This window comes from Grampus griseus, assembly GCF_964374135.1.
Source record: "Grampus griseus genome assembly, chromosome: 2".
Taxonomy (NCBI): domain Eukaryota; kingdom Metazoa; phylum Chordata; class Mammalia; order Artiodactyla; family Delphinidae; genus Grampus; species Grampus griseus.
The window spans coordinates 113805247-113818134 of NC_139018.1; the positions used below are offsets into that span (position 1 = coordinate 113805247).

General features: G+C 48.1%; 1 protein-coding gene across 1 annotated transcript in view; it reads left to right on the top strand.

Annotated features, from left to right (window-relative positions):
• THSD4 (thrombospondin type 1 domain containing 4) overlaps positions 1-12888 on the top strand; it is a gene marked incomplete at its 3' end in the record, with an annotated part of 565068 nt that overhangs the window by 82392 nt on the left and 469788 nt on the right. Inside the window, exon 4 of the mRNA XM_082648619.1 lies at positions 3141-3502. Within this exon, the coding sequence (XP_082504745.1) occupies positions 3141-3502 (362 nt within the window). The remainder of the gene's footprint in view (positions 1-3140; positions 3503-12888) is intronic.

The following is a 12888-nucleotide window of genomic DNA, read 5'->3' on the forward strand; positions in this document are numbered from 1 at the left end:
AATAACCACAAACTTGGTGGCTTAAAGCAACAGAAATTTATTCCCTCACAATTCTGAAGGCCTGAAGTTCAAAATCACGGTGTTGCCAGGGGTATGCTCCTTCCAGTAACTAGGGGAGAATCCTCCTTGCTTCTTTCAGCTTGCGGTGGCTCCCGGCCTGTGGCTGCAGCACCCCCGTCTCTTTCTCTCTGGTCACATGGCCTTCTCTGTGTCTTCTAAGGACAACTTGTCATTGGATTTAAGGGCCACCCAGAAAGATGATCTCATCTCAAGACGCTTAACCTAATTACATCGACATTGACTCTTTTTCCAAATAAAGCCACATTTACAAGTTCTGGGGGTTAGGGTGTGGACATATACCTTTTGGGGAAGGCCACCATTCAGCCCACCACACACACTCTAGGGATTACTTTATATATCAAGACTATGGCCTGATTTTTTTTACAATCACCCAGCGAATCCACCATCGGTTTGATATTAATCAGGGTATGTCAGGGAGGAGAAAAAAGAACAAAAGCTTGGTTTTTGTTTGCTGTGTTTTATATTTATAACCCTTCTCTCCTGGGTTCCCAATTTAGTAGTGATGAGTGGAGTGTATTTGCTATTTGTGCGCCCATCGTCCTGCCTGCTGCTCACATACTGGTGGTCAGGAAACTGCAGCCCTCCTGTCGCGGAACCTTCTGTCCTGCCCTCGCTCCACTGCATCTCCCGCTGGCTCCACTCACATGACCCCTGACCTCTCGCCGTGGCTCTCTGAACATGGCGCCCATAGACTGGCGGGCTGACATCCAGCTCTGGGCTTAAACCTCTGATGAGATGCTTGTTTGCTTCCTGGACTCCTCAGCTCTCTCACTCATCCTTCCAGTAGTCATTCCCTGAACCTTCAGGAACCCAGCTTAAGCTATCAAGGTCATGCAGAGACCCCTCTGTGCCCTGGAATGTATTGAAGGAAGGTGGCCCCAATTAAACAAGCCCCATGGCTTCAAGGTAACTGAGTACCTGGGGGCAAGGACTCTACCCTGGAGCTGAGCCTTGCAGGGCTTTTAGTGACTATAGTACTGTTCCAGTGGTGGCTTACTCTTTCTGAGCTCTCACCTCAGGCTCTTGGGGGGTCTTCCTCATCCACACCACCCTCTGAAGTAATCTTAGCTCCATGTCTCATTCCCATGTGCTGTGAAGGAGTTCAGCCTTACCGGGTTTGTTCCACACAAAGGGGAAGGCAATCCCTGTACCTTCTCACCTCTCAGGGGTATCGTGGGGACAGAGGAGTGTAACTGTGAAAGGTCTTCAAGCTCTTGGACCAAACAATGCTGATGAATCCCGATATCTAAAAAAAAAAAAAAAAAAGCCAAGGTAATCTGGAGGCAATTATGCATGTCAGATGGAAGCCTGAGGTTCACTGAAAAACCCACATTTTTTTTTAAATTTTATTTTATTTTTTATACAGCAGGTTCTTATTAGTTATCTATTTTATACATATTGGTGTATATATGTCAATCCCAATCTCCCAATTTGTCCCATCACCACCACCACCACCCCCTGCCACTTTCCCCCCTTGGTGTCCATACCTTTGTTCTCTACATCTCTGTCTCTGTTTCTGCCTTGCAAACCGGTTCATCTGTACCATTTTTCTAGATTCCACATATATGCGTTAATATACGATATTTGGAAAAACCCACATTTTTTAAGGAAAGTCATAGTGTTACTCGGTGTCCCAAGGGTAGGAAGGACATTCCAGGGGAAGGATCCAGAAGCGCTAGAGCAGCTGTCTGCTGGGGGGAGAGCACGCAGTGCTGGAGCTGCAGGTATTGGAGGCTGGGGAGACTCGAGTCCAAACTCTCCTGCAGCCACATGACTAGGGTAGTTAACAGGTCTGTGAACCTCAGGTGGGAAACCTCATCTCTGAAAGGTGAGAATGGTTGTAACCAGGGCTGCTGTGAGGACTAGAAATTACACATGTTATCTGGTACCAAGTGGGTGCCTGAATAATTACAGCTCTTTTACCATGATTCTTCCTCTGAGGACTTCTCAAGCCCCACCCCACCCAGACAGGCAGCCAGTCCCCCCCGGGGAGCCTCCCTAGGCTTGTCCTAGCTACATAAAGCTCTTTGCTACTGGGCCAGGACATTCGTGCAACCTGGGGTGCTTTTCTCCTTGTCCTCAGGACCTAGCTCAACACTGGTATATACCTGGTGCTCAGAGCCTGTCTGCATCATGAAGGAACACAGTGTACCCACGCTTAGCAACCTGCTTGGCATGGTAGATCTCTGTGAAATGACCAGTTAAGTGAATGGGGGTGTAGAGTCACCCTCGGGATAGAGCTTTAAAACTTTCTGATGTTTTTAATCTCCTGATTCATCTTGGAAGCAGGAAAGGTTATCATTATGAATTTAACAAGTATGTGTTTAGTGCCAGCTCTCTGCTTTGCACGTGGACATCCTGACTTAAATCTCTTTACAGCCCTGTGAAGTAGGTACGTACCATCCCTCTTTAGAACACAGAGCGCTTCAGAAACCTCCCAGTCACACTGATAGAAGAGGTGGCAGGGGTGTGACTTCAGGCATCTGGTTCTAGAGCAGGGAAACCCTGGAGTTGTGTTGCCTTTACTGCATGGAGACACTGGGACGTGGCCTCCTCAGCAGCTTAAGGGAAGCCCTGTCCTTCTAGCCTGGACCCGAAGGACCAGAAGGGTAAGCCTCAGTTAGGAGGTGAGGGTACCACACTGAGCTCTCCAAGGCCATGGCCCCCAAAGCCAGGACCACATACAATTTTGCTGAGCCCTATGCACTCCGGCCTTTGTGTGTCCTTTCCTTTATTAAAATATATGTGTGTGTGTATATATATATATATATATATATATATATATATACACACACACACACACACACACATATGTATATATGTGTATGTATATGTATACACATATGCTATATATACTCATTCATTCTATTTTATGACTGCATCTGCGTCTGTATGAAGACGAGTATAACCCAGGCTGGATTCTATTTTGTTTCTCAGATTTTAACACAGGCCCTGTGCCAACTTGTGCCTAACGGATAAGCCTTTCGGGTTATCCAGAGCCTCTGAGAGTGAAGCAGGAGCGGATGTTGCGGACCCCTAACCGGCCTCTGTCTCCACAGGTCCCGCAGCGGATGGCGGTGGCCGAGGGCGCTCCCGAGGACGGCGGCGGCGGCGCCCCGGGCGTGTGGGGCGCGTGGGGCCCCTGGTCCGCCTGCTCGCGCAGCTGCAGCGGCGGCGTGATGGAGCAGACGCGACCCTGCCTGCCCGGCTCGTACCGCGCACGCGGCGGACCGCCGCCCGGAGCACCCGCGCGCGCCTTCGCAGGCCACGTGGTGTCAGCCGTGCGTACGTCGGTGCCGCTTCACAGGAGCCGCGAGGAGCCACGCGCCCCCGCCAGCCTCAACTCCAGCCGCCAGGGTCCGGCGCAGCGAGGTAGCCGGCACCCGCAGGCCCGGGGCCGCGAACCCACGGCGGAGAGAAGGTACAGGCCTTCCCGGCCCCCGCGCGCCCGCCCGCCACCATCCCTGTCCCTGTCCCTGCCCCAGCCCGGATATGCCGCGCGCGCTTCTCTTCATCCTAGATTGCGCGGTTAATGCCTTGCTTCTGCCAGAGGGGGAGGAATTCTTGGCTCCACAGATCTTCCATCCTTTGATTTATTTTGCAGCCTTTTAAAGCGTTGAGGCCACTCCCACCCCCTCTGTGATTCTGAATTGCCTTCTAAGTGAAGCTGAATTTCAGAATGCCCTTAGGCTCAACCTTAGGGAGGCCCTGCGGAGGGTTGAAAGAAAGCTACCTGGAGCCGGGAGACGTCTGTCCTAGTGCTCTGCTAGTGTTGGGGGAAAGGGAGATTCCTGGCCGCAGGACGTGTGGATTTGAGCTGAGGACACAAAACAAGGGGCCTTTTAACCCAAGAGCTGACATGAGTTTGGAATCCTTGAACAAGTTAAGTGTCTGGAGTCTAACTTGCTCCCAGGCTGTAGGTTTCAGGATTCTATGAACTTTTATACAAAGTTTCTCCAAAGTATTTTGAGTGAACACACAACTTTGAGGATATGTCTAATTAAAGACCTGGACATATTTTGTAGTCTTAATAAAATATGAACCTCAGAAACGGCATACTGGCATCAGAATAGTTGTATAGCTCTCAAAAGCCTCGGGTGGCTAGGCTAGCGTAAACATGCCCAAGTAGACAGTGCCCATGGAAAGGTAGGAATATAGAGGCTGGGAAGAGCTTGTCAGTGAATTAATCAACCAACATTGACAGATTATTCAGCATCCATTCAGCAGTATTTGTTGGGCGCCCGAAGTCCATGATAGATTCTGAGAGAATATTCATATGAAAGCAGTAACAATAACAACAAACATTTACAGGAAGAACAAAAAGTGTAAGCTATGCTCGCTGTGCTTAAGAAATACATAATTTAGTGGCTAAGCCCAGTTAATGCCCATCCCAAGCAGGGCACGAACATATCAGGTGGGCGGCCTTGCAGTTCAGACATTAGCACCGATGGCCACCCTTCCCCACTGTGGCTAACGCTGCCTGAATCCTTCTCAGCTGCCAGCCACCTGGAGGTGGAGAGGAGGTGCAACCTATCCACCCTTGCCAGCCACACATACTCTCTTGACCTGGTCATTGGGAGTTTGGAGAGAGAGGATCATTTCACAGAGAAGGTGCTTTGGCCGCATTCTGAATGATAAGTCAAATCTGAGTTGATAGAAGGGAGAGTTCTGAGGACTGGTGTGTCATGTCAGTGGGAGAATAAAAGAGAGACCAGCTGGGAGAGGATGATTCCTTCTTTCTGTCTTCCTGCATATAGACCTGAGGACCCTCCAACGTCGCTCTGGGACTGAGGGGCTGCTACTTCTAAAGCCAAGGGTTTGACATGTGTTTTCTCTCTTCATCCTGACCACAACCCCATAATAACATAGCTCCCCAGTCCCTTATCTGAAATGCTTATGGCCAGTGCATTTTAGAATTCAGAACTTTTCAGAGTTTAGAAAGGTAATGTTAGGGCATGTTTCACGTGTTAATGACATTCCTTCCGTGGCATGGGGCAGCATGCCATCATCAAACACCTTATTACTGCTGCAGTGAAACATACGAATGTTCACATCAGCTAGGATAAAATAAAAGACCATAAAAAGCTTTATGTCTGTTAAGGTGAGGTTTGCTGCCCAATTAGTTTTGCCACCAAACTGAGAAAAATGTAAGAAGAAAAGGAAAGACGAGGGACTTCCCAGGTGGTCCAGTGGTAAAGAATTCGCCTTCTAATGCAGGGGACGCGGGTTTGATCCCTGGTTGGGGCTCTAAGATCCCACATGCTGCGGGCATCTAAGCCCACACGCCGCAACTATTGAGCTCCTGCGCCTCAACTAGAGAGCCCGTGTGTTGCAAACTATAGAGCCCACACACCCTGGAGCCAGTGCGCCACAGCTAGAGAGAGAGAAAACCTGCACGCTGCAACTAGAGAGAAGCCCGAGTCCGCAACGAAGAGACCGCATGCTGTAAGGAAAGATCCTGCATGCCTCAACAAAGATCCCGTGTGCCACAACTAAGACCCGACACAGCCAAAAAGATAAGGAAAATAAATAAATTTAAAAAATAAATATTAAGAAAAAGAAAGACAAAAACTTGGTTTTCAAAATTTTTGGTTTCAGAATTGCAGATTTATAACAGCTAAAGTTTATTGAATGCCTATTCTGTACCAGGCACTGTTCTTGTCCCTTTGCACTGACAACCCTATGAGACAGATGCTAATATCATCTGCATTTTAGAGGTGAGGAAACAGAGGCCCAGAGAAGGGGAGTAACTTGCCCAAGGCCACACAGCTAGTCTGCGAAGAGTTAGGATTGGAACCCAGGCAGTCCTGGCTCTAAGGACCTAATGAAGTATTGTTACACGTGAGGCTCTAAGGCCCTAAGAGGTTAAATGACTGCTCAGATTCCTAGAGCCATGGGAAAGCTGAGATTTGAAGGTGCTGTTGATTCCCAGATCCCTGGAGTACTAGGGACTTCTCTTCCAGCCTCTGTGGTTGAGAACCAACCTAGGAGAGCTGCCTAGGGAACAGGCTCAAGTTGGCTGCAGGCCTGGGCTGCAGACATTCCAGCCCATGTGTTTTGGCAGCAGGAATTTTTTTTTCTTCTAACTTATTGACAAGGGACCAGTTACTGTTTACTATGAAGTTCCTACAAGTTTCTATCATGCTCTTGTAATTTGACGTTTTAGATGAAACACTCCAAATATTAGCCTGGAAGACCTGCACTGCTGACAAATGTCGAGCTCTTCCTGGCTGATGAAAATCACATTTGCTTATATTTATTAGTCATTAGGAACTTGCATAGTATATGTGACCCCAGAAGACATGTCAGTGTGTTCTCTGGATGGCTGTCTGCCCCACTCTCTGTTTCAGGTTTGAGATTTGAGGCGAAGGCTCTTGGGAGCTTAGATGTTTAAGAAACTGTTAGGTTGTGATACTAGGCAACTGAAAACCTAATTGGAGCCAGATAACAAATAAAACAAAATAATTCAACCTTCTAACAAATATTTATTAAGCATCTACTATGTTGTAAGGCCCTGGACAGACAAAAAGGTATAAAAACCAGGTGAGGGATCCTCCAGGCTCTCTCTTACTGACAGGCTAGAGCAGCTGTTTGCAAACTTAACTATTTTTTGAAGCATAAGAATCCTTTCTGCAAAATCAGCCTTAGGTAGAGGCTCAGTCTGTCACACAGACAAAAGCTGAGCTGCTCTGGTGGAAGCCTCAATGGCATTGCTATGGCAACCCAGGGTCTAGATCCAAATGCAGCAATGGTTTTCAACCTTGGTTGACCATCAGAATCCTTTGTCCATCTTTTAGAAGTCTTGACACCCTGGTCACATCCCAAGTGAACATCTGGATCTCTAAGGGTTGTGTTTGAAGATCTGTATAATTCCAATCCAGCCAAGGTTGGGAGCCATTGATCTGGAAGTACCTCTCTGGAACCTCAAGGTTCTGTGGAAAGTAATTTGGGAATCAGTCTTGTCCAGCAGAATTTTCCAGCTTTGGCAAGAATGTATCAGAGTCACTTGGAGTGGGGTGGGGAAGCTTGTTAAAAGTAGAGTTTGCCCAGTCTCCACTATCTCCCCTGCCTGATGGGGATTCTGTTCAGTAGATTTGTACTGTGACCTGGGTAGCTTTATTTTAAATGATTCTGATATGCTCCAGAGTTTGAGAACCACTGCTCTAGAAGGTTGGAAAAGGCATGTGTGTAAATGCCTTCCGGATAAGGCAGGGGGCTGAAATAGTAATCGTAATGATAATGGCTACCGTTTTGGATCCGTCTCATGTACAGGCACTATGTCAAATGCACTGTAACGTTTACAGTTCACACAGCCCTATGAGGCCGATGCGGTTATTCACAATTTACATGTGAGGAAGCAGACTCGGAGGAATGAAGTGACTCACTCAAGATCACCCACTTCAGAAGCAACAGAACCAGAGTTTGAAGTAGGTCTGTCAGAGTCCAGCACTAAAGTTCTTTTCTCTGAAATGAGTATTTTTGAAAAGGGTATTTTGAAAGTGAGGCTGCTCACTTCCAGCAGGTGTGGTCCGGAAAAGCTGCTCGGAGGTTGGATAGCTTGAGACACGTCTTGAAAAGTGGATGGGATTTGGTAGTCAAGGTTTAAAATGAACTGCATCTCTTCCTTGCGTTGTTCAGCTCTCTTACCCAGGGAAGTCTTTGCATCTAGTCCTGGGTACCAGGGCAGTTCAAAAAAAAATTGGAAGCCGTGGTCCTTGTCCTTGACAATGAGGTAGTGGATAAGTGGCAAACTCACAAAACACTGCAAGGGCCAGAAAACAGTAGACATGTGGCCAGAGTTCAGGAAGATGGGAAATCTTTGTGGGACGGAACAGTCAGGGAATACTGCACAGAACAGGTAGGATTTGAACCTAACCTTGATGAATAAATAGAATTTACTTGGCTGGAATTGATCTGGAAACTTCTTGAGTCCACTTGCTCCCACATCAGACTTTTGTCTCATTAAAACACGCACATTCACCCTCCAAAAAACCTTAGAAATCATGTCAGTACTGATTGGAGCTCTCCCAAGGATCCTAAAGTTATTTAACCTCTCTGGACCTCAGGGGCTTCATCTTTCAAATAAGGATAATAATACTATCTATCATATGGGATTGTTGAGTAATTAAATGAAATAATATATTGTCTGGTCCATAGTAGGTGTTCAATAAATTGTAGCTTTAATGCCATTATGAATTTAGAGGCCGAGCGGTAGCGTGTTGGGGAGTTCCAGTTAGAACTCTTATTCTGCAGGGAGGATCAGGTGGAGAACTAAGACCACAGAGGAAGACAGGGAGTCGGGAACTGAGGACTAGTCCAGGAGGGCAGGACTCTGGGCAGCACAGTCTGGGTGCAGCCAGGATCCCAGGGCCCGGGCACCCTTCCCTGTGCCCTTTCCTGATGTAGCCTGCTCGGAAAAGGCCTCCACAAAGGTGGCCTTCCCTGGGATTTCGTCAGAGCAGTGGCAGCCTTGGGAGGCTCAGGCCTGGGGGACTGCAGCCTGCAGGTTTTGGCCAGCAGATTCCAGAAGCATTGCACCAAGTCCTACCTCTCTCCATGTCCAGGGCTGTGTCCCTGGGATGGCTAAAGGGAGAGGGGTGGGCAGGGGAGGCATTTAGGTGAGTCGGGAAGCAGTGCAGCAACTCAGACCTGTGAAATTAAAGCCAGTCCTCAGTAGGAGAGGCTTCCCCCTCGATTTCTGGAAAAGGATACCCGCAGACTGGAGGGAGGCCCAAGAAGCCCCTGCTATGGTAGGACCTTCCCTCTTGTAACAGCAAAACCAAACAGATTTCCCGTTCCTGAAATGTCTAGTGACAGTGGCACCCAAAGAGAGGTCCTGCTGCCCGGAGTTCAAGTACCTAAGCTTACAGAACCTGTTGTAAATACCTGCTGGCCAGTTTCATTCAGCTTCCACAAAGACAGGAAATGAGAGCAGCGTCCACTACTATTTGAGGACCACTTCAGGTACCTTTGTCATCGCTCTCGTTGCCAAAGAGCCCGCTAACAGGCAGACATTCCTCCCCGTGGGCTTCCTCGTGACCCAGTTTTCCTGATCATTATGCGTGTGAACCAGCTGGGGAATCTGGGGAATGGGATGCTTGATGGCTTTAATTCAGAGATGTTCAAGATAGGGAACGCCCTCCCCCAGTGGGCATTGCCAAGTCGAAAACTGTCATCTACTGGAGACCATTGTAGGAGCCTGGGGCTGGAAATTCACAGCTGTGAAAATCACGGTCATTGTTTCCATTGGGTGGAGTGTGTCATATCCCTCAGGTGTGAGAAAGAGGTTGTAAAGGGTGGGCTTCCCAGAGCCTCGGAGCAAGTAGAGTGAAGTTTCCTTTGGGAGGTAGTCTGGCTGGATCAGCCATTCTGTTGCCCAGGCTGTGCAGACTGCTCTCAGCAGCAGTTTGTGGCCAGTTCTCAGTTATTTATTTTTTTTCTTTGAAATATTGGTCTTTATTTGTTGTCAGTCTTTTAAGCAGACCTTCTGATGACAGGGGGCAACGGGAGCTAACCCATCCTGAGAGGCTGCACGTTGCGTGCCGGTGAAGAGCTCAGCCCTGGTGTTGACGGGTCTGGGTTCTCGGCCCAGTTCTGCCCCTTGTTTGCTGTGTGTCCTGCGGACACCGCTTAACTTTTCCCTGATGAGGATAATAACACACCTGCTTCGTTGGGTTGCTGTGAATTGGATAATTCATACGAAGTGTTTAGCATAGTGCAGGGGCTACTCATAAGCCCTCAGTAAAGGTGTCAGAATGCCTTCCACGTGCCAGGCCCATTGGCAGGCGTTTTTTTTTTTTTTTTTTTTAAAGAAGATGTTGGGGTAGGAGTTTATTAATTAATTTATTGATTTTGACTGTGTTGGGTCTTCATTTCTGTGCGAGGGCTTTCTCCAGTTGCAGCAAGCGGGGGCCACTCTTCATCGCGGTGAGTGGGCCTCTCGCTATCGCGGCCTCTCTTGCTCCAGACGTGCAGGCTCAGTAGTTGTGGCTCACGGGCCTAGTTGCTCCGCGGCATGTGGGATCCTCCCAGACCAGGGCTCAAACCCGTGTCCCCTGCATTAGCAGGCAGATTCTCAACCACTGCGCCACCAGGGAAGCCCCGGCAGGCGTTTTATATGTGGCGTTTTATCATATCTTCATCCCAGTTTTGTGTGGCAGACTTATATAGTTCCATTCGTGGTAGACAAACTCGAGGGTCGAAGAGAAAATGTCAAGTTCAGGGTCACACAGAAGGCAGGCAAGAGAATCAGGGTTTAAACCCATCTGTACTTACCATGTTCATCTCAGACTTGCCCTTCTAGAGGGCCGTTTTCAAAGTTAAGGGTAACACTCACGAATTAAGCTAAGTTTGATGAACTAATACTTCTCTGTTTGAGATGAAAAACAAAAATTTTCTCCAATATTTACCCCATATATAACATGGACATAGATATAGATATAGATGATATAGATATAGATATAGTAACACTGAAACCGTCTCCACCATGAACTCCAAAGTCTGTGTGGGATCCCAGGAGAAATACCAGCTAGCCACAGTCAACATCTGGCCATGCAAAACTTTCACATGAAGGTATTTGCTTTTAAAGGCTGTCTCTGGATCACAGGGCTTAATTCATAGAGATGACCTGGGCATTACCTTGTTGTGTTTAGTTTTCATTTTAATTCAGTCAACGTTCCTTGTGTATTTGCTGTGACCCAGGCCCTGTGCTACACACAGACGGGATAGACAGATGAAGGAGGTGTGGTTTTCAAGGACCTCCACGCCTAATAAGGAAACAGCTCAGGGATAAACACCAGAATGCAGTGTAGTGAGTATTCTACCTGTGGGGTGAGCAGAGGGCTGTGGGAACACAGAGGTGGAGCTAATTCTTGGAGAATTAAGATGACTCGGTTGGTGGAAGTCCTTCCTTGCAGGGTGAGTTCGCATTACTCAGGGGGGAAAGAGGTGGGGAGTACTTGGTATGGATGGGAGATGGCAGTGGTTTGGTGACACAAGAGGAACAAGAAAGTCTCCTTGTCCTCAAGGAGTGCATGCTGGTGGGGTGGGAGAGGAAGACAAGCAAACAGACACTTAAAAGGCCAAGTGCTCTCTTAAGAGAGATGCTCAGGGTGTGAGGAAGGAAGGGAGGGGAAGAAGGAGGACCAGGGAGCCAGAGAAGGCTTCACAGAAGCAGTGATGACTGAGCTGAGCTCTGAAGGATTTTAGCAGAGAGGAGGGCATTCCCCCAAAAAAACAAACTGCGAAGGCTGACCCCTGGAGGCATGGTGAGCCTATCATGTTCTGGAAGTTCTAAATGGTCCGATGGGACTGGAGCACAGGCTGTATAGGAAGGCGTGTGCAAGCGAGACCAGGAAAGTCCACAGGCTCCTTTCCAAGGAGGGATTAGTAAGCAGTCCTAAGGGGATTGAAATAGAATTTCTTCGAGAGAGGCAGTCCCGGTAAACATGGATAACCAGCACATTTTCATCTTAAAGCAAGATGATGTCTCCATTGTATAGTTGGTCTAAATCTCTTCTTAATGCCCTTGTGATTTTACAAGCATTTGGCTCTGCTACCCTCCTCCCCCAGCCCCGTCTCCGTAAAGCGCGTGAAGCCGGGGTTTGCTGCCGGGGAACTTGGGCTTGATCCTCTAGTTTTGCAGTAGGTCTTTTAGTTTCCTATTGATGCTGTAACACTGACCACAAAGTTGGTGGCTTAAAGCAGCCCACATTTATTCTCTTACAGTCTGGAAGTCTCTTACAGTCTAGGACTTCAGGGGAGGATGTGTTTCCTTCCCTTTTCCAGCTTGTGGAGTCGGCCTGCCTTCCTTGGCCCGAGGGCTTTTCCTCCCATCACTCCACCCTCGTGCCTCTGTCATCTCACCTCCTCTAAGTCTTATCCACCCGATCTCCTCCTTATAAGGACCCTTGTGATTACATGGCACCCACTCAGATAATCCAGGATAATCTCCTCATTTCAAAATCCTTAATCACATCTGTAAAATCCCTTTGCCACTGAAGGTAACATTCCCGGGGTTCCGGGGATTAGGATGTGGGCATCTTGGGGTTGGGGATGGGGGAGCATTATCCAGCCTACCATAGTGTACTTGCGTTTTGGGGGGTCTTAAAAATACCCTAGTAATAGGACAGTTTCTCTGCTAGCAGGACCACCAGCCATTTCCCCGCATCATGTCTGGTAATCGTCTATGGTAAATTCAGCAGTGCCGTTTCCCAGTAAAAAGAAGAGGAAAAACCACGCATTCCCCCATTGCGCTCTTCTGTGCTCTGCTTTGGACATGCAGTGTTAATCAAGGACAGTGATAATGAAGTTAAAGATAATAGACGCCCAAGGCAGCTGGCGTAGGATAAAGAACTCTGTATTCCAGTCCAGAGTCCAGGGTCCAGTCCCCAGCTCTCACGAACACTTTGATCTTGGGGAAGTCACCTCATTTCTCTGAGCCTTAGTTTACATGTTTGTAAAACAAAGGGATTTTATCCATTCATTAAGGTCTCTTGCCTGATATTGATGTGTTATTGAGGTCCGATTGCTCTTTTAAATGCTCCCACCACCCTTCTGCCATCCCGAGTGATGGAAAGACGGTGGCTGGGAGACACAGCTCTCGGACCTGTTTTCCAACACGCTCTGGAATGCGACGGCTTTTCTTCTCTCTAGATGCATCCACATCGTCACCCTCTGTTCAGACTTCTGCCCCATCACATGAGTTTTTCTTAAAAGTGCTGTCCATATGTCTGACGTCCTCTTCTTGGTCTCCCCCTGGGCTTTGGCCCTTTTCTGTTGGAAGCACTGGTAGTTCTTGCCTTGGAA